At 46.3% G+C, this 22,827-nt stretch overlaps 1 protein-coding gene across 2 annotated transcripts; it reads right to left on the bottom strand.

Annotated features, from left to right (window-relative positions):
- Positions 1-4: 4 nt before the first annotated feature.
- Positions 5-22,620, bottom strand: LOC124403990 (inhibitory POU protein). Of its 2 annotated transcripts, none has more exons than XM_046877779.1 (4): positions 22,302-22,620; positions 8,948-9,004; positions 5,628-5,834; positions 5-959 (listed from the first exon to the last, which is right to left on the bottom strand). In XM_046877779.1, the coding sequence occupies exons 1-4, from the start codon at positions 22,461-22,463 to the stop codon at positions 210-212; spliced, it is 1,176 nt and encodes a 391-aa protein (XP_046733735.1). In that variant the 5' UTR covers positions 22,464-22,620; the 3' UTR covers positions 5-209. The 2 variants fall into 2 exon arrangements, with proteins under 2 accessions (XP_046733735.1, XP_046733736.1); XM_046877780.1 differs by having other exon boundaries at positions 5,646-5,834.
- Between the last annotated feature and the right edge of the window lie 207 nt (positions 22,621-22,827).

Genomic DNA, 22,827 nt, shown 5'->3' with positions numbered 1-22,827 from the left:
AGGGTATAAAGTCGGGGCTACTCGAGGGTTGGGTTGGGACAGGATCGCCGTGGCCTGTGGCAAATTGACTATGGTCCCGCCGTCAGCTATCACCGAAACTCCGTGTCGCGAGTCTAGGGCCAGCCCTGGTACTCGCTCAGGGGTTCGGGCTTCGGTTCAAGGCTGGGCGGCGGGTACAGTCAGTTTTGCTGTCACAAGCCGCCCTCGGGTCAATGCTGGGCGGCGAACTTCATGCGCTTCTGCTTCTGCCGCTGGTTGCAGAACCAGACCCTAACGACGTTCTTCTTGAGGTCAAGCTTCTCCGCGATCGCGGCTATCTTCTCGCCCGAGGGGCGTGGCTGCACCGCAAAGTAAGCCTCGAGGGATCGCTTCTCGGGGGCGGCGATGCTCGTCCGTTTCCGCTTCTTCTCGCCGGCCGGAAGCACCGACGGCGCGTCCGGGTCCCGCCGCTTGTTCTTCGCCTGGGCCTCCGCCTCCTCGAGCCACGCCTGGAGGATCGGCTTCAGGGCGATCATGTTGTTGTGGGAGAGGGTCAGCGACTCGAACCTGCATATCGTCGACTGGGACAACGCCCCGACGCCCGGGAGCTTCAGGTTCGCCAACGCCTTGCCGACGTCGGCCTGCGTCACGCCAAGCTTTATACGACGCTGCTTGAACCTCTCGGCGAAGGCCTCGAGCTCCCGCGGATCGGTGTCCGCGTCCGGGTGGAGACCGGCCGCCGCCGCCGCCGCCGCTGCCGCCGCCATCGCCGGGTGGTGGTGGGGGTGGGGGACCGTGCCCCCTATGTTTGTGTGGTGGTGGTGTCCCATCATACCGTTCATCCCACCGTAGACCGAAGGCCCGTGGATTCCCCCGTGGTGACCCGACCCGCCCCCCGAGCTGTCCGACATCGGGGTCAGCGTCGTCATCGAGTTCGCCGGGTCCAGCATGTCCAGGCTCTCCATGCCCGGGTGGCTCATCTGGAACACGTCGAATCGCGAGTCAATTTTTATAACAACATTTGGAATTATATGATATAATTATGATCCTTCGATGTCGCGTGTACCTGCAATTAACTTGACATATTTAATTTATCATTGATATCGTGATCCTGGCTTACGATTAACCGATTCTACAGGAGCTTAGATTTGTTACAACGATCAATTCAATTTACTCATTGCATTTCACATTCTTTCCTGAACCATAAAATTGCTTCGAATATCGGAAAATCACATGTTACATACCTATTTTATGATTACCACAAATCGAGTGAGTATACTTTACACAGCGATTCTATATCAACTTTGTCAAACATTTCATATATCACTCAAGTTTAAATGCGAAATCTGCAATAAAGTAACATAATCGAGTAAGTAATCGAGATTACAGTACACCTAATCAATTTCGCGGTTCCTTCTGTTACATCGGCGTTGAATTCTGCGAAAAAAGAAAACTAGAGCTACCTCAAAGGGAATACGGAAGGGAAACTACCACAGTGTGTGAATGTGTTCGGCGATGGGAAAGCCGGCAGTGGTTTGGTCGAGTGTTGGTCAGCCGTCCGCCGGCTCGGCTGCGAAGGAGTAAAAGCAGACGGCGAACTCGGGCCACTTTTACTACTGCAGCCCGCAGCGTCTTCGCATTGACATGAACGGCGGTGATAAAGCCTCGCGTGGTCGGCCGGGGGTTGGAATTATCTACTTTTATTACTGCGGTTGCCGGCGTGCAGGCGATGGTCCAGTTTCCGGAAGGAAATAACGAATTGCCTGCACAGGGTGAACCAGGCGCACGTAACCTGCAGCGAGATAATCGGCGGGCTGCACGTTCGTGCAGTCGATCTGCAGGTCCGCGTCGCCTTTGATAATTCAATTTTCGATCTCCCCATTTTCGCCGTAGGCAACGGCGCTTGGGAATTCAACCTAGAGGTGGAGGACCGCCGGTGCAGCAGTCGATGGTCTTCGCCACGCGCCTACGCGATGGGGGATACAAAGTGGCGGGGTGCAGAAGGGAAAGGGCGGACATGGAATGGAAGGGAAGGGAAGGGAAGGGAGAGGTCTCGCCCTGGCTATCTATCTCCGCTCTAATCAATTTGTATTATTCTACCAGGGCTAACATCAACTGTTATTCAATCAAAAGTTAAGAGTTACCATTGTTCACTTTGACCGAGTACAGCTTGTTCACCCTGCAACACTACAATCATCCCATTTATATAATAAGTGTATACTACACGGTGCCTTGGGTAGCATATTTTTGTTACTGCTTTTCATTCTAATTTGTTTTTCCAGGTGGTTTCTAATGGTTTACCAGATTACCATGCGTTTGCTTGCTGATTATCGAATTCATGTGTGAAGTACTTTTACATTTTACATTGTATTCAATCGCGCTGTATATTATCTTGTGAAATTATAAATATCTATATGTATATAATGCATACAAGATTGCAATCCTAAGCTGAATTAATATTTTATATACCTGATGTTAGTTGTAATAAAATAAACAAGTATTACTTTTGTTTTTACCTCAACCAGTGTATGCACATAATGAATAAATACTAAAATATTGTTTACAAATTGTAACGAAGCATCAAACTATACTATACTCTCCCGAATCATTCACGCATGAAAAATCAGAATATAATCAAGTGCCTTAGCAAATTTTACTCTTTCGCTAGCGCGGGGGACACGTGGACTTTGGTCACGTGCACCGCGATTCCTCCTCGATCCGCGATGTTGATCATTACACTGCACAGTAGCGAGATACACACGGTGTAAACATATCGTGACACCACACCAACTCTTCTCCCCTGTAGGGCGCATATAGAACGGGGATCAGTTTTCCTCCCGCGTAATGGTTCGCGTTTTTATGGTGTTCAGGATACGCGGGAGCTTCGTGGCCTCGCTGCGTTACAACCACTACGCGCAATTACGCCGTGCGCGTGCGACGAAGAGCGCATATGCTCACCTATCTGTATACATATATAATATACATATAATCTAATGTACATATATGTATATGTATACGTATATACGCACGTAGAGCGTCGCGACGCCGCGGAAGGAATAAGGCAGGCAGGCAGGCACCCGCCGCCCTATCCGCTGTGTAGTACATTGACTCGCTGCGCGACCCCTTACAAATTATTTATGAGCTTGCTTCATATTTTTTCCTCGATCCGCCCCGCAAGCTGTCTTCTCAAAATCCCCGCTCAGAGTTTTTACTCCCGTTTGACCATGACATGCCGCAGGTGAAGTGTCTCCGAGACGAGACATGCAGCTTCCGAAGCCCGTCGTGTTTGCTTGCATTTTTCGTTTTCTGTTTATTTTTTTTTTTGTCCCCCACGAAGCGGGGACGTTTCAAAATTTTCTCCACCTTGTACGTAACTCGCACTCACGGCGAATTGCTGGAAGGGCTCTGCATCCGGACTCCGGGAACCCCCGCAATATTTCATCATCACGGTGACGCGCCGCCCCGCTGCGGCTGGGGTCGCAGGGTTGCCCGTCGCACTTCTGCACCAGCCCCTAGATACACGCGTGCCTTATGCAGTGGACACGGGTATACGAAACTCGTTACAAGGGCTCGTGGGCACGGGAGCTGCAGAGGAGACGAACTAATTTATTGAATTCGCCACCGTGCCGCATATAATGCACATACATACAGGGTGTCCCAGCTCCAAGTAACCAAACTGTTAGCTGGGGTTACAGAGGAGGTTAAACTGAATAAATTAACCCAAATAACACGTGGTCTCCAAAGTCGCGTTCGCGAGATACGATCGGTTAAAAAGTACCGCTAAGCGCCGGGGTTTAGGCAACCGAGTACACAGCAGGCAGCGGTTAGCGAACTTGTTGATGCGCGCTTGACTCTTAATACGAAACATAACGCTTTCAAATTCACGAATTTCAAATGAAAACACTTTTGACATTGAATTTTCACCAAATCCAACAGCGAGGACATGCGATGGAAATAGTCTTATCGTTTATCCTCGTTGAGCTGTGTACTCGGTTGCCTACATGCCGGCGCTAAGGGGGACTTTTTTAATCGGTCGTATCAAGCGAACGCGACTTCGAAGACCACATGTTTTTCGGGTTAATTTACCCACTTCGACCTCCTCTATAACCCCTATCAGTTTGGTAATTTGGAGCTGGGACACCCTGTACACTATGCGTTGTGAGTTGAAACGTATGCGAAGCGGTACGTACAAGGTAGAGTTAAACGTGCGAATTTCGCCACGGTGCCGCGGTGTTTGATCGCCATCTGCGGCTAGAAACTCGTCGAGATCAGGGCTCGTTTAAAACGGCAATTAGGTGTAAAAAAATAAAGAAAATACCATGAAAAAGACTAAAAAAACGCGTGAAAAATAAAGCGAAAAGAGGACTCGGAGAGAGCGCAACGGCGACGGGGTTTGGTATACCTGTAACACATAAATCGTACCCGTTGCTTGTCACGCGACGAGCTGAAAAGCTTGTTTGTTCCCGATTCAGTCACGCCATGGTTATTGCAGGTACTTCTCGAGTCTTTTTTATCATTTTTTCTCTTTCATATCTTGAGTTGTTCTTAAAAAAAAAACACCGCACACACAAACACAGATGTCTTACCGCCATGATTATACCTGCGCAGAACTTGACATTTTTTTACTTGGAAAATAATCCGGCAATTCAGTGTACATATTACGCGTTTAGCCAATTCCTTCACCCTGAATGATCGAATCACAAATTGTCTGATATCTTACCGCGGAATTAATCTTCGTAAATCGAATACGATGCGATTATGCATTAGTCGAGAATGTGGTGCCGAAACGGCTTACGGTCGATACGTTATACGTAGGTATAACAAGTATAACAACGTCTGGTATACGCACTTTCGAGAACAGCGTGAGCTTCTACGTTTTCAACGCGGGTATAAGGGACGCGATGTATTGACAAGGAGCAAACAGAATTAGTCGGGTTCACCGGGTGGTTCTCTTATTTGTTTGTGTTTGGAATCGCTTCTGTCTCTCTTTGTCTCTTTCTCAATCTCTTTTTCTCTCTCTCTCGCCCTCAGGCAGTTTGTTCGTTTGCTCATCAACGATTCGATCATCGAAAGAAACTTGGAAGAAATGGACTTTTCAAAGTACAGAGCAAACGTCGCAGACTAGCTATTAAAGCAGTCCAAGTGGACTGATGGTTAGTGTAAAAAACCTCGGCGTTTATCCACCCGAGGTTTCTCATCGTCGAAACAATCAACTCTTGATATTCCACCGCATCAGTCGTCGAGCGGAACGAATTCTACCTAACGCGCAAAATGCAATAGAAGTCGCGAGAATTCCGGGCGTCCATTTACGATGGGAAAAAAAGATGTGTGAATATTGAATGTGCAAAGAACAGATATGAATGAGTAGTATATGGTTCGAGAGAAAAAGAAACGAAATAAACAAACAAAAAAACAAAAAAAAAACACTCAAACTCAGAGAGTGAACCATGAATAAGCTATCCCATTATCGCTTCCTCTTTTATTCAAGTGCCTCACTTTAACCCCATGTCATTTCCCCGGTGATTTTGACGTGTGTAACATTCGAGGTTTCGACACCGGAAACCCGGTGAGGGAACGGCGAATGCCTCGAGGTAATAAAAATAAGTAGATATTATATATATATACATATACTTAGGTTTCGGACTCACAAAGAGATGTGATTGTACCTGGTGATGTGGCCGGTTGTTAGGGTGCGGGGTTGGCATGTGGGCACCGTGATGGTAGACCGCCACGGGGTCGTGCTTCAAGGGCATCGGGGTACCCGCGTTGTGCTTTCCGAGGTCAGCGGCGAGGGCTTCCGCTCGCGAGAGAAGCCCATCCTGAAGACCTCCGTTCAATCCACCGAAGATGTCACCCTGCAATTAAAAGGAAATCGGAGGTTAGTCGCGTGCAGAATATCACGTCCAATATGACGATGCGATGGTTGCAACAAGACGAGCTTTCGAAATTGGTATTGCAGGTATACGTAATTCGAATTCATCGTATAACCACGAGTGCCGGTAAATTTATGACGAACCGAAGAAGCCCGCCGCGAGGGTGCTCTTCGATCAATGTTTCACGTGAAAACCGCCACCGGTCGTGGCCTGCTTCGATTATTTATGAGCTCGGGGCTTCTTTCCGTACCTACAACAGTCTACCACTTTACGTCGTAAACTGGAACGGTCTGCAAACGGTCGTCCAATCTGCGGGCAATTGATATAGGGAGGCATGCATGCAGGTGTAACGATCCTCGAATCTTGAATCTGATGAGGCGATCAAACATGGCGGGTACACGGCTAAGAGATAACGACCTGGGGAAAAAGCAATTGAACGCAAAGGTATAGCCGTTGACATACTTGCAGCCGTGCAGGCTGCACGCGAAATTCACCCCGATGTGGAGGACTGGATTCACGGTGATGGTTTGATTTTACGCTCTTCAAATATTCATGGACACGTAATTCATGACGCGGCGCTGATAATGCGGACAGACACAGCGACTCCTGTATACCAGCCTGTAAACCTCGTCGATCCAAACTCTCTGCCACAGTTCCAGAGTACCTTCACGTATACACCAACACAAATAGCTTCGACAGCTGGCACGCAAAGTTCGAACCAGCGTTTCGTTCATCACGGTTGTTAACCATGCACGTCAAGAAATTACAGAGGTAAAAATGATAAATAATTGGCACGTAAGACGTAAGCCGAACTTACGTGACCATGGAAGAGTAAGAGCGAAGCGGTGGAATTGAGGCGCGGGGTTCGGTCATGGAGATAAATACCAGACTTAAGTGAGACTTAACGGCGTAATAAATCCACGGGAGCGGTTGTCCCGAAGACGGAGTGCCTCCCGCAGGTTTTCCTCGCTCCTGCGGGGGACGAAGGGGGCTGATCGTGAGGCGAGGGGGAGGAAAGGATCCCGAGACGCCTTTGTCCGCGTATAACGCAGGGCGAGGAGTGAACCGGCGCAACTCCTGATACAGATTGGTCTCGTTAGCCCCCGTAGTTAACACCCTGGTCTTCAGCGAACTTGTTGCTGCGGCGATCCTGCACACCCTCCATACCCGGGACTAATAGAGTCATTTTTCGAAACAGAGCGAACGCGGCTCTCAAAGACTCTCCTCAGCTGTTGCCCCCCGAAATTAGCCAATTACCTAAACCCAAATCACCGTCATCCTTCACTACACCGCGCGTAGCTCGATCTCCTCGATTTCACCGCGGAATTATACCGTCTGTAGGAAATATCCTGAGAGTCTGCTTCGTGGTTATATGTCGATAAATTTTTAAGACAGTCTCTTGGATTGGCGGATTAGTACAGGTATAGGTGGACTGTTTCTAAATTATATCGCTCGTCTATGATTCTTCGAATTCGAGTTAATTATCAAGAAGATTCGTGGATTATTAAGCAAAGTGAACACCAAGCGAGTTCCTGTATAATCCCTGTAGCTCTGCTGTATTATTCCTCCAGCTATATCCCGCTGGAACGTTTTCGATCGTGATTAATTCGTAATTGGTCGGTTATCAAGTTACGGATAACGATAAACTTCCAATATTCATAAGTCACGAACTTATTCCTACATCCACCGAAGCATAATCGCTTGTACTTTCGACATTGCACATTGTGTTGAAAAAGAAACGTTAGCGGTTCGCAACGAAATACTCGTATATCAAGAATCGAGGAGTGTCTGATCATTTTGCACCTCTGGCACGATGATCTGGGGCACACGTCACTCATTATTTACATTGGATCGTGAATTTTGTATAATCTGGACTATCCGAGTCTGAGCCGAGCAGCACAAATCAGATTTGCGTTGTTGGTCTGGTAGCTATAATAAGTGGGTCATTGCGATTGAATTCAAATTGACAATCCCTGTTTTTACTTTTTTCGGACACCGAACACTGCTCGCTTCGCTCGAGGAGCGAAAGACGCGTCTGATCGTGAGTATATGAAAGAGAAGAAAACTATCCGATGCTTAAGTCCGCGGTCTGCGGCTAAGTGACACTTGGCTCTTTTTACGGCACTCAACTTGGTCCGTACCTTATACTCCTGGCTGTGGGTATCGCGTATCTAAATAATCAATTTACCTCCCGACCATAACCGTAACCACGAGTTAGCTGCACTTTTATGTCAGGCTCGTGTCGCTGGCGTCGTTTATAGACGTCTAACGTCGAGAAACACACAAGTTACTACGGAGGATAATAATTAGGGAGAATTGGAGAGAACGGAAGATCAACGGTTCGTTTATAATCGTCTGCACGTCCTTGTTTATTTATATTTATTTACTTCCAAATTTGTCCCCGGCGAAAATGGCGGTTGTACCTGCAAGGCACACGGGGTTGGACGGGATTACGTGGGTTCCTCGAGCATGAATATGACGGGGTGGCTCGACGGCCGTTAAAAGCATCTTGGCTCTCTCTTCCCCTTTATAGCTCTCAGCCCCTGGACTGGAACCGCGTCCCGACCAATCGGAGAGAAAGCCCCCGTTTCCGCTAATCGACTCGAAATTCAGGAGCCCGCTATACTGCAGCTTCCTCACCGTCGTCAATTTTCCCCCACGTCCCGTCGTGCTTAAAGCCTTTGCGAATTATAAACCTTGAGTCGAGAGAAAATCCCGGCAGTGCGAAAAACAGAAAAAGGTCAGAGATTCCTCACCCAACGTGGTTACATTCAATTATGAATTGAAAAAAGAAAAACCGCGTCAATTATTTTTCGATACTCTATCTGACGAACCTAATGGAATTTTTCACTCAAATACCTAATTAGGTAGAAAATTCTACTTGCAGCCTTCATCGGTGCTCAGACTCGGATAACACCTGCACGAAGTTGACTCACCTGAATTAATTATTACGAAGCTGAAGCCGCGATTTATTTGCAAAAAAAAAAAAAAAAAAATTATAGGCACTTCTAAAAAAAAACTCTTCAGAGAACTAGGAAATTTTTTTTCGAGTCGTAGAACTAAATTTGTGAGAATGTTACGATAAATATACTCACGTTGTGTCGCGGTGACCAGGAATTGCACATTATCGACGCGTCCTCCAGTATTCGACTCTGAAACACACAGGAAGAAAATTCTTATTTAGCATTCTCAAGATTACTTGGGTGTAAAATTTTTTAGTTTTCAACTAAAATAGCGATACGCGTTGGAACTAGGCTTGCCTCCATTTTTAAGATTCGGCCAAAAGCTCGCGTGCTTGCGAGCTTGCGTGGACGTCGACAATATATAACCCCGAAATGCCTAGATCCACTTCTATCGGTGTAGATTAATTTATGCCGTAGTACCAACAGCGATTCTCACTTCAATCCTTTCCCTCAAGATTGTCATCTCGACGAGGTAGGAAGATACGAATCAATTACTCGTTCCATTTTCATATCCCTAATTGTGCTCCTCGCTGTGATAAAATATAAATTGTTGAACAAAAATTTGGTGATATTTAGTGGCCAATTGCCGATACAAAATTATCGTCTTTTTTACGATATTATGTTTTAATCATACCTACTTTCCACACGGGAAGTTTGCGGCTATATAGATATGCCCATGAAAGGAAAACCTCGAAACCAATCGAGTCAAGTCCATCCCATCACCGGCCTCGAAATTAATGGAACCCGAAAACAGTGGGAGAGAAAAAACTAGCAAAGTTACGGACATTTATTTTCAGCTTTGAGTAAAATCAGTTAGTAGGTGCGGTATTACGTTAGAGATGAAAATACTTCGTAGCGTAAGTAAAGTAAAGTAAAGTAAAATTCGTGGGGTTGTGAGCAAGGGAGTAAGGGAGGTTCAGTCGGCGAGTATCCTTCTTCTTCTTCTTCTTCTTCTTCTTCTTCAGTCTTGTTCTTCTTATTTTCCCCGCCAAAGTTTAACTTATAATTACGAAGATTTACCGGGGGCGACGAGTCAAAGTGTGAAATCGTGTTCAAAGTCCTCGCTCGCTCGTCGCACTCTTGGGCTTTAATAACAAATGAGCCTTGCCTGACGGAGTTGGAGACTCTGAGGCGAGTTCGGGGTCCATCCCTGCACGCGTTTTATTATGCTGCAAACCTGTGACCCGTCCTCCCCGGTCCCCTCTTCTTCCCTGACGTTGTTAGGTGCGTCAACTCTTTTATTTTATTCAGGCGCACAATTAGCCTCGTCGCAATTGGCGAGGAAGAGAGAAAAAACGTGAAAAAGTACGACAGAAAAAAAAAAAAACAAATTGCCAAACTTGAATATCTAAATGGGCGTCAATAGGATCAGGCTCACGATTCGTAAAATGCAGATGATCCGTGCATAAATTGGTTTGATATCAGCCAATATGAGGCCGAGGGCCGCCGTTGCAATGCCTACGGATCGTGGCCCGAGATATTTCGGTTCCAGGCAAATCTCATCATTATTTCAGGAGAAAAACAAAGCCGCCCGAGGAGCGAGGTAGCTGGCGACTGAGAGCCCAGAGTAAAGAGAATTTATGAAATTTCCTAATGCAATATTCCGACTCCGAGCGCTGTTGCTCCACGGGCAGCTGTATTAATGGGTGTATACAAGCATCGTCTACTTCTTACGGCCACCCTTTTCCTTCTTCTTAACTCTTTCCCGATGATTTTTATGATTTTTCTCGCAGCCCGATTGCCCAGAGATGAAAAATAGTAAAAGTAACACAATTAGTTTGAGGTGCTTGAGATTTTTATGCATTGCAATGATGATCGAACTGCAATTTTCTAGGCTTGCAGTAGGCGACCACGGTTCTCGATTTTATATATATCGGTGAAGTTTGATCAACTTTCTTCACGCGTACGAGGATCCCCTGACATCCATCCTTCACTCTAGCATGTGTATGTGTGTATATACCTGTATAGCTAGAGTTCTCTTTGAGTTTTGTCGAATTGGTTCGCACGTTTCGTCGGAGCGATCTGATTGGTCGGGGGATCGACGAAGAGGGATTGCCGGGAGGAGGCTGCGAGGGATCTGGAGGGCTGATCGAGGGGACTCGGTAACCATTACAGGCACCATATGCGAGGTAGACCGAGCGATCGAGTAGCGATCTACGAGACGACGACGAAGACGGCGGCGGCGGCGGCTTGGTAAGACTCCAAGTAAAAATCAGTGATTTCGTAACCTCACTTAAAAGACGCGAGGCTCGCTCAATAAAGCGTCCCTGATTGGCTCCGCTTTGCTCCCACACAGTCCGCCCCTGCCGCCCGCCAATCAGATCCTCGGGTTCGCCATCGATCCACGCCATCCACCCGGCCGCCATTCCCTCCTCCTCCTCCTCCTCCTCATCCTCCTACTCTTCGTCCCTTTCCACCCTCCTCGTTCCACGGCTTCGTCTCTCGCGGCTCTCACCGTTCTTCCATTTTCTTATCCTTCTGGTGGGTCCGACTCTCCGATTCTTCTCTTCTCCGAATCAACGCGACTCCTCACTTTCGGATATCGGTGTCTCGACCATCTCGCGATGTATTCAGCCGACGGTCTATTCTTGGTTGTATTAATTCTCGACTTTCGATTCAGACTCAAATTCTATGGTCATGATTTTGCACCTTAAGGAACGGGAAGACTGGGGACCAAATTCACTGGTGCATGTGTGACACGAGAGGATTTGCGGTTCACTCTCGTGATGAATAAGGCATCGTCTCTGGTCTGGCCATGGATGACATCGCAATCACTGCACTATGGTCAGACCGTCAAATTGGAAGTCCAAGCGAATCGAACAGTCATGAGAGAAGGACTCCAACCATGCAATCTCATTGTTAGATAAATATTCGTGCTACGCTGCCTGCGCACCAGAATCTCAGAATTTCAAAAGTCGTTCTTTCCCACCCAAAGAATTGATTTGCATCTCCGTTTCTGAGCCGTTTGCAGAACATTGCAATGAATCCTTGCAAGGTGCAGAGCTGCTCATACGCGGGATGTTAACTCTTCCCCAGGAGAGACGAGAAGGGTCTGCAACGTTATTCGAGAAGCAATTATCTCCGGTGTTCGGATCATCTTTACTGCAGTTCTACAGAGCGTATAAGGAGGGTCGACGGTGCTCTTCTCTCCGCAGTTTATTGGCCATATTATAGCCACAACGTGCCTACGAAGGGGTGAACGCATCCCTACCTATATTATACCTTGGTAGGTATATTTACCTCAGCGATACCTTCATGGATGTACTCATGGACTGTTCGCTGCTTCTGCCTCTCGTCGAAGTGGATCAAACCTATCATGGTCTGACAGTGTGCGCCAGGGTATCAAGCATCAGTAATGCGTAGGTGTATATGGTTCATTCTCTACCGGAGACCTTGTTGTTTGTTTCCTCCTGCGACAGAGGTGGAGGTCGGGAGGAAATGGAAAAGCTTGCGGAATTAGGTAACGGTAGGGTCCTGGGTATCCACCTGAGTGCAGAGTTATTGTGCAACGCGAGTCGAGGTGACGAATTAGTGGGTCGCGGTGGTCGTCGTGTTCCGCCTGGTTTTACCCTGTTATTTATTCACGAGTGGCTTTCATCTCCTGCACGGCGTCGACCGGACCGCGTTTGCGCCTGCGGACACCGGTCGAAATGTCACGTAACGTTGGCCGTGAAATAGCCGCGATTCAAGCCACTCTCACGCCATGCTTACTCGCGATCGTCGCACACCCCTCATGTGACGTTATGATATGTGCATGTGTAACGTCCGGATCCCATACCGAAAGTACCTACAGGACGGGATATCAGAATTTGACTTTGAGTAACGGCGGCGAAAGAGTCGCCAACGTTGCATAAAGTAAATAAAAAAGTTTGGAAAATAAGGGTGCAAATACTGCCTATGCCGCAAATATTGACAGCCTTGCTTCGGATTTACTCAATTAGGTATACGTTACCACGTGACCAACGATACTTTACATTATGTTCTGTACCTTTCGACGCGCTACCATACCTGGCAAACATCATGCATAAGTAGAGAACCGCCTTTGAAGTGATTGAAGAACCTTAAGTCCAACGTCGATAAAGTCAACATCATCACACCGCATCAGTCTATACTCGCAGGTTTTCAACTCGTCTTGGTGTAATTCTAACGTAGAAAACGACGTTGGACTGCAATAACGCGGGCAACGGTTCATTACCCTTGGCGACGAGAGGAATGAGAGACGGGCAAGGGTGGCGAGGGGGCCGTTAAAAAGTACGACGCGATTCAAGTCGATGGCAGGGGGTGTAATTGGACAAGTAGGTAATACACTTAAGGGCGGACGCCTATCGCAAATAGTGTATAACAGGTTGGTCACGCGGCGACACACGTGGCGACACGTGGCGTCGACACCCGAGTGCAATTCCCAGAGTTCATCCTTTCCCTGGTATTACAAGCGGCAGGGATGAGATCGTACTCCAGTGTAACGTCATTCACGATCAGGCATTTCGGGTCCCACAGGACATACTCGGGAAGACGTCGCGAGGGGAGAGTCAGGGACGATTCGACATTACGAAAATTGAAACGTCGATTTGTCAGAGCGATTCAGTCGCCTAATTGCGTCGAGCGGAGCATGAAGGGTTGGATTATAATTATCACATGCCGTCTTTTCTTTCACTGCAATTGTAATCTAGCTTCCATTAAGCTCGTGTCTCGGTTTCTTACTCATTTCCAACGTCTCTCGCACAACTTTGCTGCCAGTCGATTAGCGAACGCGTGTCAAACCAGAAAGCACGTGCGTCTGTTTGTCCAACGTCGGAGGACCTACCTGCTACCCCCAAAACTCCCTGAACTGGACAGGATATTTGTCCTGGCCACACGCAGGTGTTTCCGTCCACTCTACGACCAGGCTGGCCATCATCGAGATAATCGAATATCCAACCCCGACAATGAGCACTTCATTCCTTGTCAAGATACACGCGTCCGGAAACGCGTTGGAGACCACACGATGATGACACTTCCAAAGGGGTTGAGGAAACCCTCGGATCACTTCGGCATCCCTCCTTTCTTCCTTCTTCTTCGCCACGGTTTTGAGATACAGGCAACAACGTCTTGTTTCATTCTCCTTCTTCGTCAATTGCTTCGCTCCGTTCTTTAGGGGTTGTTACGACGGGGCGGAGCGTGGAACTTCTTCCTGGCGTATGCATACGTGCGATTGCTGCGCAGGCGTGTTTCTTTACTAGGTATACTAGACGGGCTTGAGGATGAAGTTGGTATGTAATATATAGCGAGCCAACGTTCGAAAGCGAACGGCGTTCTCCTCGAAGCGTGACCGAACTGTTAAACGTCGCGTTTCCAAGTTTTTCTTTTACTTCTTTCAACTTCTTCCTTGTACCATTCTTTTCCTCCTCTTCTTCTTTTTCTTCTTCCTCTTTTACACTTGCAACCCCTTCTCCTCCGGCTTACATCTATATCGTACAAACTTTCCACATCTGGTTCTCATACATATTTATCTTCGGAAAAATTTTTACATTTCATTTTACAGTGCGTTTGTAGACACTTTCCAAGTTCGGTCAAGTATGTCGACAAGGACTTCGAGATGGATAGTTTTTAAGACGATAGAAGAAATAGAAATAGATCTTTGCGCTGGTGAACAGAGATACAACTAGTTTATATCGACGAACAATCATGAAAAGAATATTCTTTTTGTGTCTCTCTAATTAGGTAAAAACTCAATTTCTATTTCATGATCGTACCGATAAGTGATGGAGAGGGGAAAGAAGGGAATGATAACAAGGGAAATAGCCCAGCGAGTAAATTAAATTGAACGATATTCATGGATCGCAGGCTGTTACGGCGTTAAAGAGAGAAGTGGGTGCACTCGCTAAGGTGTGACATACATTATACAGACACAAGACACACTGCGGACTTACAAACAAACACAGATGCGTCGAGTGCGCAGCTCGCGTGCCCCTCGTGAATTTAGAACTCGTTAAATTCCACTCGTCGCTCACCCTCCCTTCGGCTAAACTCGCTCAAGAGAGGGAAAGGGACGACGGGAAACCTGCCTGCGATGGGGCGGGTATACCAAGGTGGGGAAAACCCCACGAGTATTATTGTAATTATACACTTACGTTTATTTCCTGTCTGCCTGCCCCCTCGGCTCACGCGGCATTACGCGGCCGCCACCATCAGCGGTATGGGTTATCCGACGGAACATGGGTTCGATACCTTACCTTCTCACACAATTCCGATTACTGAAAACCGGTGTGAATTTTGATCAACTAACGACCTCAGTCGGGAAAGATTTATCCTTTCGAATAGACTCGGATCCAGGCAGGTTCTGAGATTTGTTAAGTTAAGGAGTTCATCGTAAAAGTGATAATAACTAAAGGGGGTTGTTTATTTACTCTAGCATAGTTAAATGGTGTTTTGATTAACGTTCAATCTTTGCACTTTCGAAACATATTAACTTCGTTTTTACAAGATATTTCACTTATTCATGACGGATACTCCATTCATTTCTGTCACCATTTTTCTCCGAATGTAAAGGATCGCTGTATCAATAAATCTAGATACGATTATTATTCAAAGATACGAGTTTTCAACGTCTGTAAAGTGGAACGCTGGGACGAATGAAACAATTCTCAAGAAAAAAAAGAAACCAATTTTGGAAGCAATACGAATAGACAAAGTATTTCATGGACGCAAATACGCAGAAAATTCGAGACAACTTAGCCGGTGACTCAACAAAGATCTGATAAACTTTTTATTCGATTCCATTCAAGTCTTCGCCTATCAATAATGCCCAATCCATTGCTACGTGTATCGCTACTTTTCCCAGGTATGGAAGTTCCATACTCAGGATAGATCAAGTATAGATTACTCCATACTGACCACACCGAAGTCGCCACGACGTCAGAGAGACTAAGAAGAGTCCAAAATCGTTTCTGTGCAGGATCATCGTCCACGATCTCTGGTAAATTGGACAGGAATAAAATAAACTGACGACAATGACAGTACAGTATACAGTAACATGATTGCAGCGGTAGCGATAACGAGAGCATTATTAACGACGATGCTAATAACAATAATAACAATAATAACAATAATAAAGAGAGTTAAACCACGGCGGACTCCAAGCGGAAGTAATACGACCAGCAACAACCCGCGGGATGATGGGAACCCCCTCGAAGAACATTCACTCGGGCACGAAACCGCAGGGTCGGAAGGATGAGCATGTCCTGTGCGTGTATCCCTTTTTACCTGCAGGAGCCACGCATATACAGTCAATGGCCGATGTCGTACGCACGTCCGCGGTCTCTGGATGCGTGTGTGTTTCGAGGGAATAAATTGAAGCGAGGCAAGGCGACGTGGAGTGCCGCGGCTTGTTCCACCGGGTCCGGCACACCGACCTGCGTGACCGAACCACCCTTGTCCCTTACTGCCCTGCCACTTATTAAGCGGATGTGATGGCGGTGTCGCTCCTTCCTGACAACCCCGTCCCCCGATCAATTCGTTCATAATTTCTTCCTTTTTATCTCGGTACGAATCTCTCTCGCAGCGCTGAACGCTGACAAGTAGAAAATAGTGGCACACACAGGTGTACCAACATTGATGGTATAGCAGGTATTGCGGTAACCAATCGACGTCAGAGTTTGACGCTTCGTTGAACGCCTTTCAACTCGGTGTTAAAGCTCGAACCTGCCATTATTTTCAATTTGATAAAATTAACGGTGCAGTGGAGATATATACATCCACTATATATATATATATGTAAGGTTATACCACGCGCGCGTTTCTCCGAGAAGAAGAACAATAAATAAGGGCCAAGTGAGTAGTAAATATAAATCAGGAGCGATTGGATGTAAGCGGGGAGCGTTATGTGTCCCCAGCGTCCCGTATGTGGGTGGCAGAGGAGCTCTTCCCCTCCCTTCCACCTCCTTTCCTCCTCATCCTCATCCTCCTTACTTTCCTTTCCCTTATACTTTACTCCAGTTCCTTTCCACTTTTCCCTCGATTCCCGAAGCTGCGGGATCGAGAGAGCATAACTCGCTGCACGTTTTCTTCCCACAACAGCTTGAACTTAAGTCACCTGACTTGTCTGCATGGAATCGCACTCATGTTTAAATTCGCGTTTTTCTACAAGCAAGAAAAAACTGACATTCTATAGTCGAGAAATTTCTTTTCTTTCCAAAAGTTATGGACTGCGAGCGATCGATCCAAGTTTACACCGCATTCGCGAGCCGCTTATGGCATCCTCGATCCACGTCCCAGGGTCCGATATGCTCCGCGTCTCAGGGACGTTTATCACTTTTCCGATATTTTTCAAGTATTATGTAACCGCGGCGACGAGGCTGTTTCGTATTTATATATACATACAGCCAAGGCAAGCGGGTTGTAACCAGTTGCACTGAATTATGCGAGGCTTGTGTATATATATCTTCGATAATTCGCAACTTGTCGCCAAAGACCCCGAGCAGTTTCCAAGGATCGAACCCTCCTTCCAAGACGACGTTCGCCACTTCACTCCGAGCTCCAAAAGGACATTCCAGAAATCGCACATTTTGCGCAAGGCCCCAGCATATTCCTTGCAATCTGTGGCACGTGATGCGTGACAATTCACCTGAGGGTCGCTTGACGGGGTGGAAGAAAAAGCTCACAGGTGCACCGGGGGTGCGTGAAAGTGGCTTTACGGAGGAGGAGAAGTGCTTGAGAGACAGCGGACGTGTATCGATTATGCAATCACGTGACAAGTGCCCACAATACCGCACGTATGGCCAGTCCTACCATGGGGGTAGAGAGCACCGTACACCCTGCAGTCAGTTCTGACGTTAATTATCGAGCCACGATCGCCCCGCACATATGTTTGTTCCCAGATTTTTCCACCCGCGATAGCAGCGCTGACCACCCACCCCCTCTTCCCATCCACCCTCACCATGCACGGGACATCGGAGAATCGGTGCATTATTTTCGCCCCATATGTCGTTGGCTGTCTCGCAAACGATTCACGGTTTTCGGACGATAGAATCGGTATTAGGTGCACAACGATATCGAGTCAACTCGATTGATTCGTTTCGTTTTTGGCTTTTCAGAAACGGCGAACCTACCAAATTCTCCGGCAAGTCGTTTTCGCTAAGTCATCGAGTGGATCGTCCTGGGTTGGGTCCGGGGTTCGTCCACCTGAACTCAAACAAAGCCGTCCACTGCTCGTGTGGACGGTGGGCAGAACAAAGTGGGGCTGAATCGAGTGGGATACTGTTTACTTTTCGTGGTTAATGAGTCATGACAAAGTGTGTACCAGCCCGTTACACCAGAAATCGATAATCACGCGGCCTCGGTGGCCTTGTTTCGTTTTTCCGAGTCCGATTCTCTTGCGTAACGCCACATACGTGTCTTCTTTTTCACCCTTCGTTCCGCGCGAACTTTGTTGGTCTTTGAGACGAATGCGTGGATTCTACTATGCTGATCAGGATACATTATACGACCACGTTTTTTCAATGGATGGAATTGATTCAGCCATTTGGAAACGCATCGCAGTTGCGATTTGGTCGAATCAGCTTTAGAAACTTAATGGAAATATCATCCGTTGTAATATCTTAAACCAGATTTTTAATTTTAGGAAAAACGGAACCGTTGCACTGAGAAAAGGTCTTTAACACTTCAGAACTCGCCGAGTAGCTTTTGAATCAGGATTATTGTATTGAAATAAAATTGACAAGTACGAAAAAAAAAAAAACATTTAAGATCGACGAATGAAAAGCTCGGCACTCATTTGTCACCGCATGCGGAGGGGCTCGTTCGAATAGGAAACAGGTGCCACGAAAATGCTCGTCTTTCGTGATTGCGGCCATCAATCATACCGACTTGCGACAAAATATATGTACATAAGTCTATCCATATATATATCACACTCCCTCAATCTTGGGGTCGCACAATTCAACGTGTCTCCTGGAACTGCGAGTGAAAATTGAATTGCAGCACTGATTTTCAAAATTCACACTCAGAAATATAGTAGAAAGAAAGTAACATCGTACTTTCCAAACTGTCGTACGATTATAGTTACACGGAGAGAAATAAAACGTTCAATTAAAAAAACTCCGCTTCATGGTTAACCAATATAACAATCTGTGACTTACAAGAAATTAAATAATAAACGGAAGGATTTAGTTGAGACGGTAAAACATTTAGTTCAACATTTAGTTGATTGAACGGAATCAATTTGTTTACTAAATCAAATGCAGGGATTGATTCAAGAAGATCAAATTCGGTTCCACGGATTATTATATTCTTTAAACACAACAAGATATTCAGTTAAATAACTAAATATTGTACGGAACTATCAATTTTTTCCAGACAAATTTTCTCGCATATTTGAATGACTTCTCAAAGTTTCATAAAGAAATGTGATGTTGATTAACCTGATTAGCAGAGCAATACCAACGTGGACCACGACGTGTATGTGATATAATCCGTTGAAGAAAGTTGACAAACGGACTCGGAAAGCGTGCGAATTGGTTTGAATAAATAAATGTTAGAAAAAGTTGGAAAAATGGTCGAAACTCGAAAGTGAAAGGACAAAACGGAAAAAAAGATGAAAAGAAAGAAAAAAGAAAGAAAGAAAAATGTCAACAGGCGAAGACGCGAGATGAAGCCCGAAGTCCGTGCACGATTTGATGTACCTATATAGGACATGTTCGGTATATAGGCCATTCCAGAACGAGTAATCTCATCTAGGCACTCAGCTCGCTGCGACGGTTTTTATCCTATTACGTAACATGAATAAACTAAAGACTGTGGAGACTGCTTCGCGGCAAAGTAGAGAGGAGAGGAGAGGAGAGGAGAGGAGAGAAAGATGAAGAGGGGCCAGAGAAAGGAGAGAAAGAAGCTGCTGGCGGGGTCGAATGGGATCTTGGGATGGCTGTCAAGTCCTCGCGTTGCTGCAAAGAAAGCTCGAAGCTTTTCGCCAGCCGGGAGAAAGGGGCGATTGATTCTGTTTTCGTATCTCTCGAGTGGCATATGGTGGTGGGTACCGGTAAGCCGATATGTTCCGAAAAGTGTAACCGATTCAAGACAACGACGCAAGAATGGAAAACTTTCTCTTCTCCTTATTCTTCCTCTTCGGCAAGGCGCAAAGTGGGATTTAGTGTCTAACTAATAGGATCGATAGTTAGATTGTGGCCGCCATGACGATGTCAGTATGTTCTCCTTGTTCTTTTCCTTTCTCTACGGCCATGTTTGAACCCGGTTTAAACGTACATACATGTCATGTTTCGAATAAAAAATTGAAGCCTTTATTCGGATGTAAACCTAATTCTTTACAATGAATTCTTGTTGAAGACTTGATTCTACACTCTCTCGGATGCATGATTGATTTTTGAATCGCTTTAATTTAATTCTTATTTCATGTATGCTTAACGTGAGGATGATTATTTTATTTTTTGTTCTTGATCGACCAACGACACTGAAAATGCATTATTATTGTTAGTCTAAACGTCTCGAAGAACGAAGGGACGAAAAAAAGACTTCCACGTTAGTATTCATTGTGTATAACTGCGATGTTATTAACGAGGTTACCGCGGCATAGCGAGGGACCGAAAAGAAGACTGGAAAAAAAGAAAGCGAGAGAAATTAAATGGGCGGGAGGGCGCCGAGTCAACTTTGTTGTACATTTATTCGGTTGAAAGTTTCGGTAATTCAATCTGTCGGCTGTTTAAGCTTTACGGAGCTCTGCAGCGGCCTTTAATTCCAAATTGGGGCAATTTATCGAGTGGGGGAGGGGGGCAGGCATAATTTCGAAGATCGGTACCCATCTACCTACCTCTAAGTAAAATGCTGGCATAAATTGGAATTTATATCCGCGGATGAAATTGCGGGCCGCCGCGGCGCGTTTGCGGCCTCGAAAATATGATGCTTGGTTGTTTCCCTCTTATGTATTAGTTAAATGGATGTATAATTTAAGTAGAGCTCGTATCGCACGGGCACGCGATATTCCCTACGATGCTTATTTATAGAAATAAAAGTTGAACGGTTTTCGGTTATACCCCCCCCCCCCCCCCCCCCGTTCTCCTTCAATAATAATTATACATAGGTACACAAACGCATGAATGTATATACCTTGTAACTTCAAAGGTATAGAACAACAATTCTGCATTCGTAATTCATAATTGGTTCAGTAATTTGGTAAACCGTTTGCCAAACGTTCCTATGAAACAAACTTTTCACGTATATAAGTATTTAAGTATTACTCCTAACGAAAATAACCATCTTGTTTTTCTTTTACAGGTTTGCTTCTCTTTTGCTACTCGATTTCAAAACTTGTAAAATTCCGTTTCTCTATACTTCGTTATAACCAATTCTGGGTATAAGTTATATGCATGAGATTAATCATATTTATGTATATATTTTTGCAAAACACGAGTGTGAAAAAGAAGAAGAAGTTGAACAACAAGGAGTCGTGAATTTGCACTGCGACGGTGGCAAGTTTAAAAATGGCAGACGGAACTTGTCGGATATTTGAGATTGTCGTGAGTGATTCTACGGAGAGAATCAAACCGAAGCGTGATGATTCGACGAAGGAGCTGATGATGTGGATAATTAAATTCGAGCTTGCAATTGCAAATAAGAGGCGTGAAGAAAATGTCTGTCATGATTATTTTGCAAAGGATAAAAAATGGATCCGAACCGATGAGCCGTGATTAATTATCCACTTTTTCACCGAGCGAACAACTCCTCAGACACGTGCGTTGGAATTCGAACGATTATTGTCGTCCTATAAGCGGTAGGTAATCTGAACCCCTGAAACGACGAGTCCTGATAGCCGGCGGCCTCTTTAATGGCTGCAGGCCTATAGCCGTATCCTCGATTGTTATAGAGGCGTTATAGGGGAAGTAACATAATATTTGATGAGTATCCTATTGCGATGAGGTATCAATTTTTTATCACAGCCCAGCGATAATGCCGCATCAGGTGGGTACCCTAACGATTTCATTTTCACCAGCTCCTTCCCTTTTCTCCCTTTCGATTCGAAAACACGTATGATTATGTATACATACATATCTCGGAAACTTGGCGCACTTTTACGACTCCAGTTCTCCCGTCTATGATCAAATCGGTTTTCGCAGATCCTCGAGCGAAGCAGAGTTTATGCGGTAACACGGAGAGAGACCGAGAATGAGAAAGAGAAATAGAGAGAGAGAGAGAGAGAGAGAGAGAACCAACGGCGAGGATCGCTACGGTCTGACCTATATTTCATTAATTGGCCGTGAATAATGTATCCGCAGTCTGCACGAGAGCTGGTGGCAAATTAGATACGTCGCCGTCTGCACCGTCCACTCTGATCTTTGACCGTGGAATCCCCGCTGGGTGGGCCAAATAACGGAGACGGAGGGTTTTGTCGCGTGGGCGGGAACCTCGATTGCCTTCTAATTTGAGCCGTGGATCGAAGCGCGATTCTTCGCGTCACACACTGGTACCTTGATAATAACTCGAACAGGTCGTAGGTACTTACGGTTGGATTCGGCATGCATCGTCTGGGCGGGGGTGGCATGGGTTCCGGGGCAGTTCGGTAGGGGGATGGCGAGTATCGCCCCGAAGGAAAGCATCCTGGGGCGGTGATGGGCGCCCCGTGGAGTCCCTTGCTGCCCATCATCTTGTCCGGCGAGTACATCATCGTCGGTTATTCGCGGTGTGTCTTTGTTTTCACTCAAGGTATGAAAGCCGGAGGCGAGTCGCGAGGAGCCGGGATTTCCCCCAGGAATGACCGCGGTCCTCGAACCTGATCGTTCGAATCAAATTTCATCCGTTCGTTCCAGCATTTGAGAGACTTTTCCTTCCTTCCTTTCTGCTTTTCTTTCAAACGAGCTTCTCTTCCTGGTCTCAATATTGCTCGTAACGCCTGTGAAGGACTCTCCGTCGACTGTTCAGGACTTGGTCCACCGGCCGACGGGAGGTAAGAAAACGGAACTAGGATTCAGTCTCGCCAAGCCCGCGGCGTCGCCAATTCCATTTTCACCCTCTTACCGAATTCCAAATTC

The sequence above is a fragment of the Diprion similis genome, chromosome 3 (genome assembly GCF_021155765.1).
Source record: "Diprion similis isolate iyDipSimi1 chromosome 3, iyDipSimi1.1, whole genome shotgun sequence".
Classification (NCBI taxonomy): domain Eukaryota; kingdom Metazoa; phylum Arthropoda; class Insecta; order Hymenoptera; family Diprionidae; genus Diprion; species Diprion similis.
The sequence above is the reverse complement of the archived record's forward strand: the minus strand, read 5'-3'. Positions and strand labels throughout refer to the sequence as shown.

Excerpts from the sequence above, each read along its gene's own strand:
- LOC124403990 (XM_046877779.1), bottom strand. The coding sequence starts at position 22,463 with ATGATGTACTCGCCGGACAAGATGATGGGCAGCAAGGGACTCCACGGG. Across the intron at positions 9,005-22,301 it reads GATGCATGCCGAATCCAACC|AGTCGAATACTGGAGGACGC; the intron begins GTAAGTACCTAC and ends TGTGTGTTTCAG. Across the intron at positions 960-5,627 it reads AGGTACAATCACATCTCTTT|ATGAGCCACCCGGGCATGGA; the intron begins GTGAGTCCGAAA and ends GACGTGTTCCAG.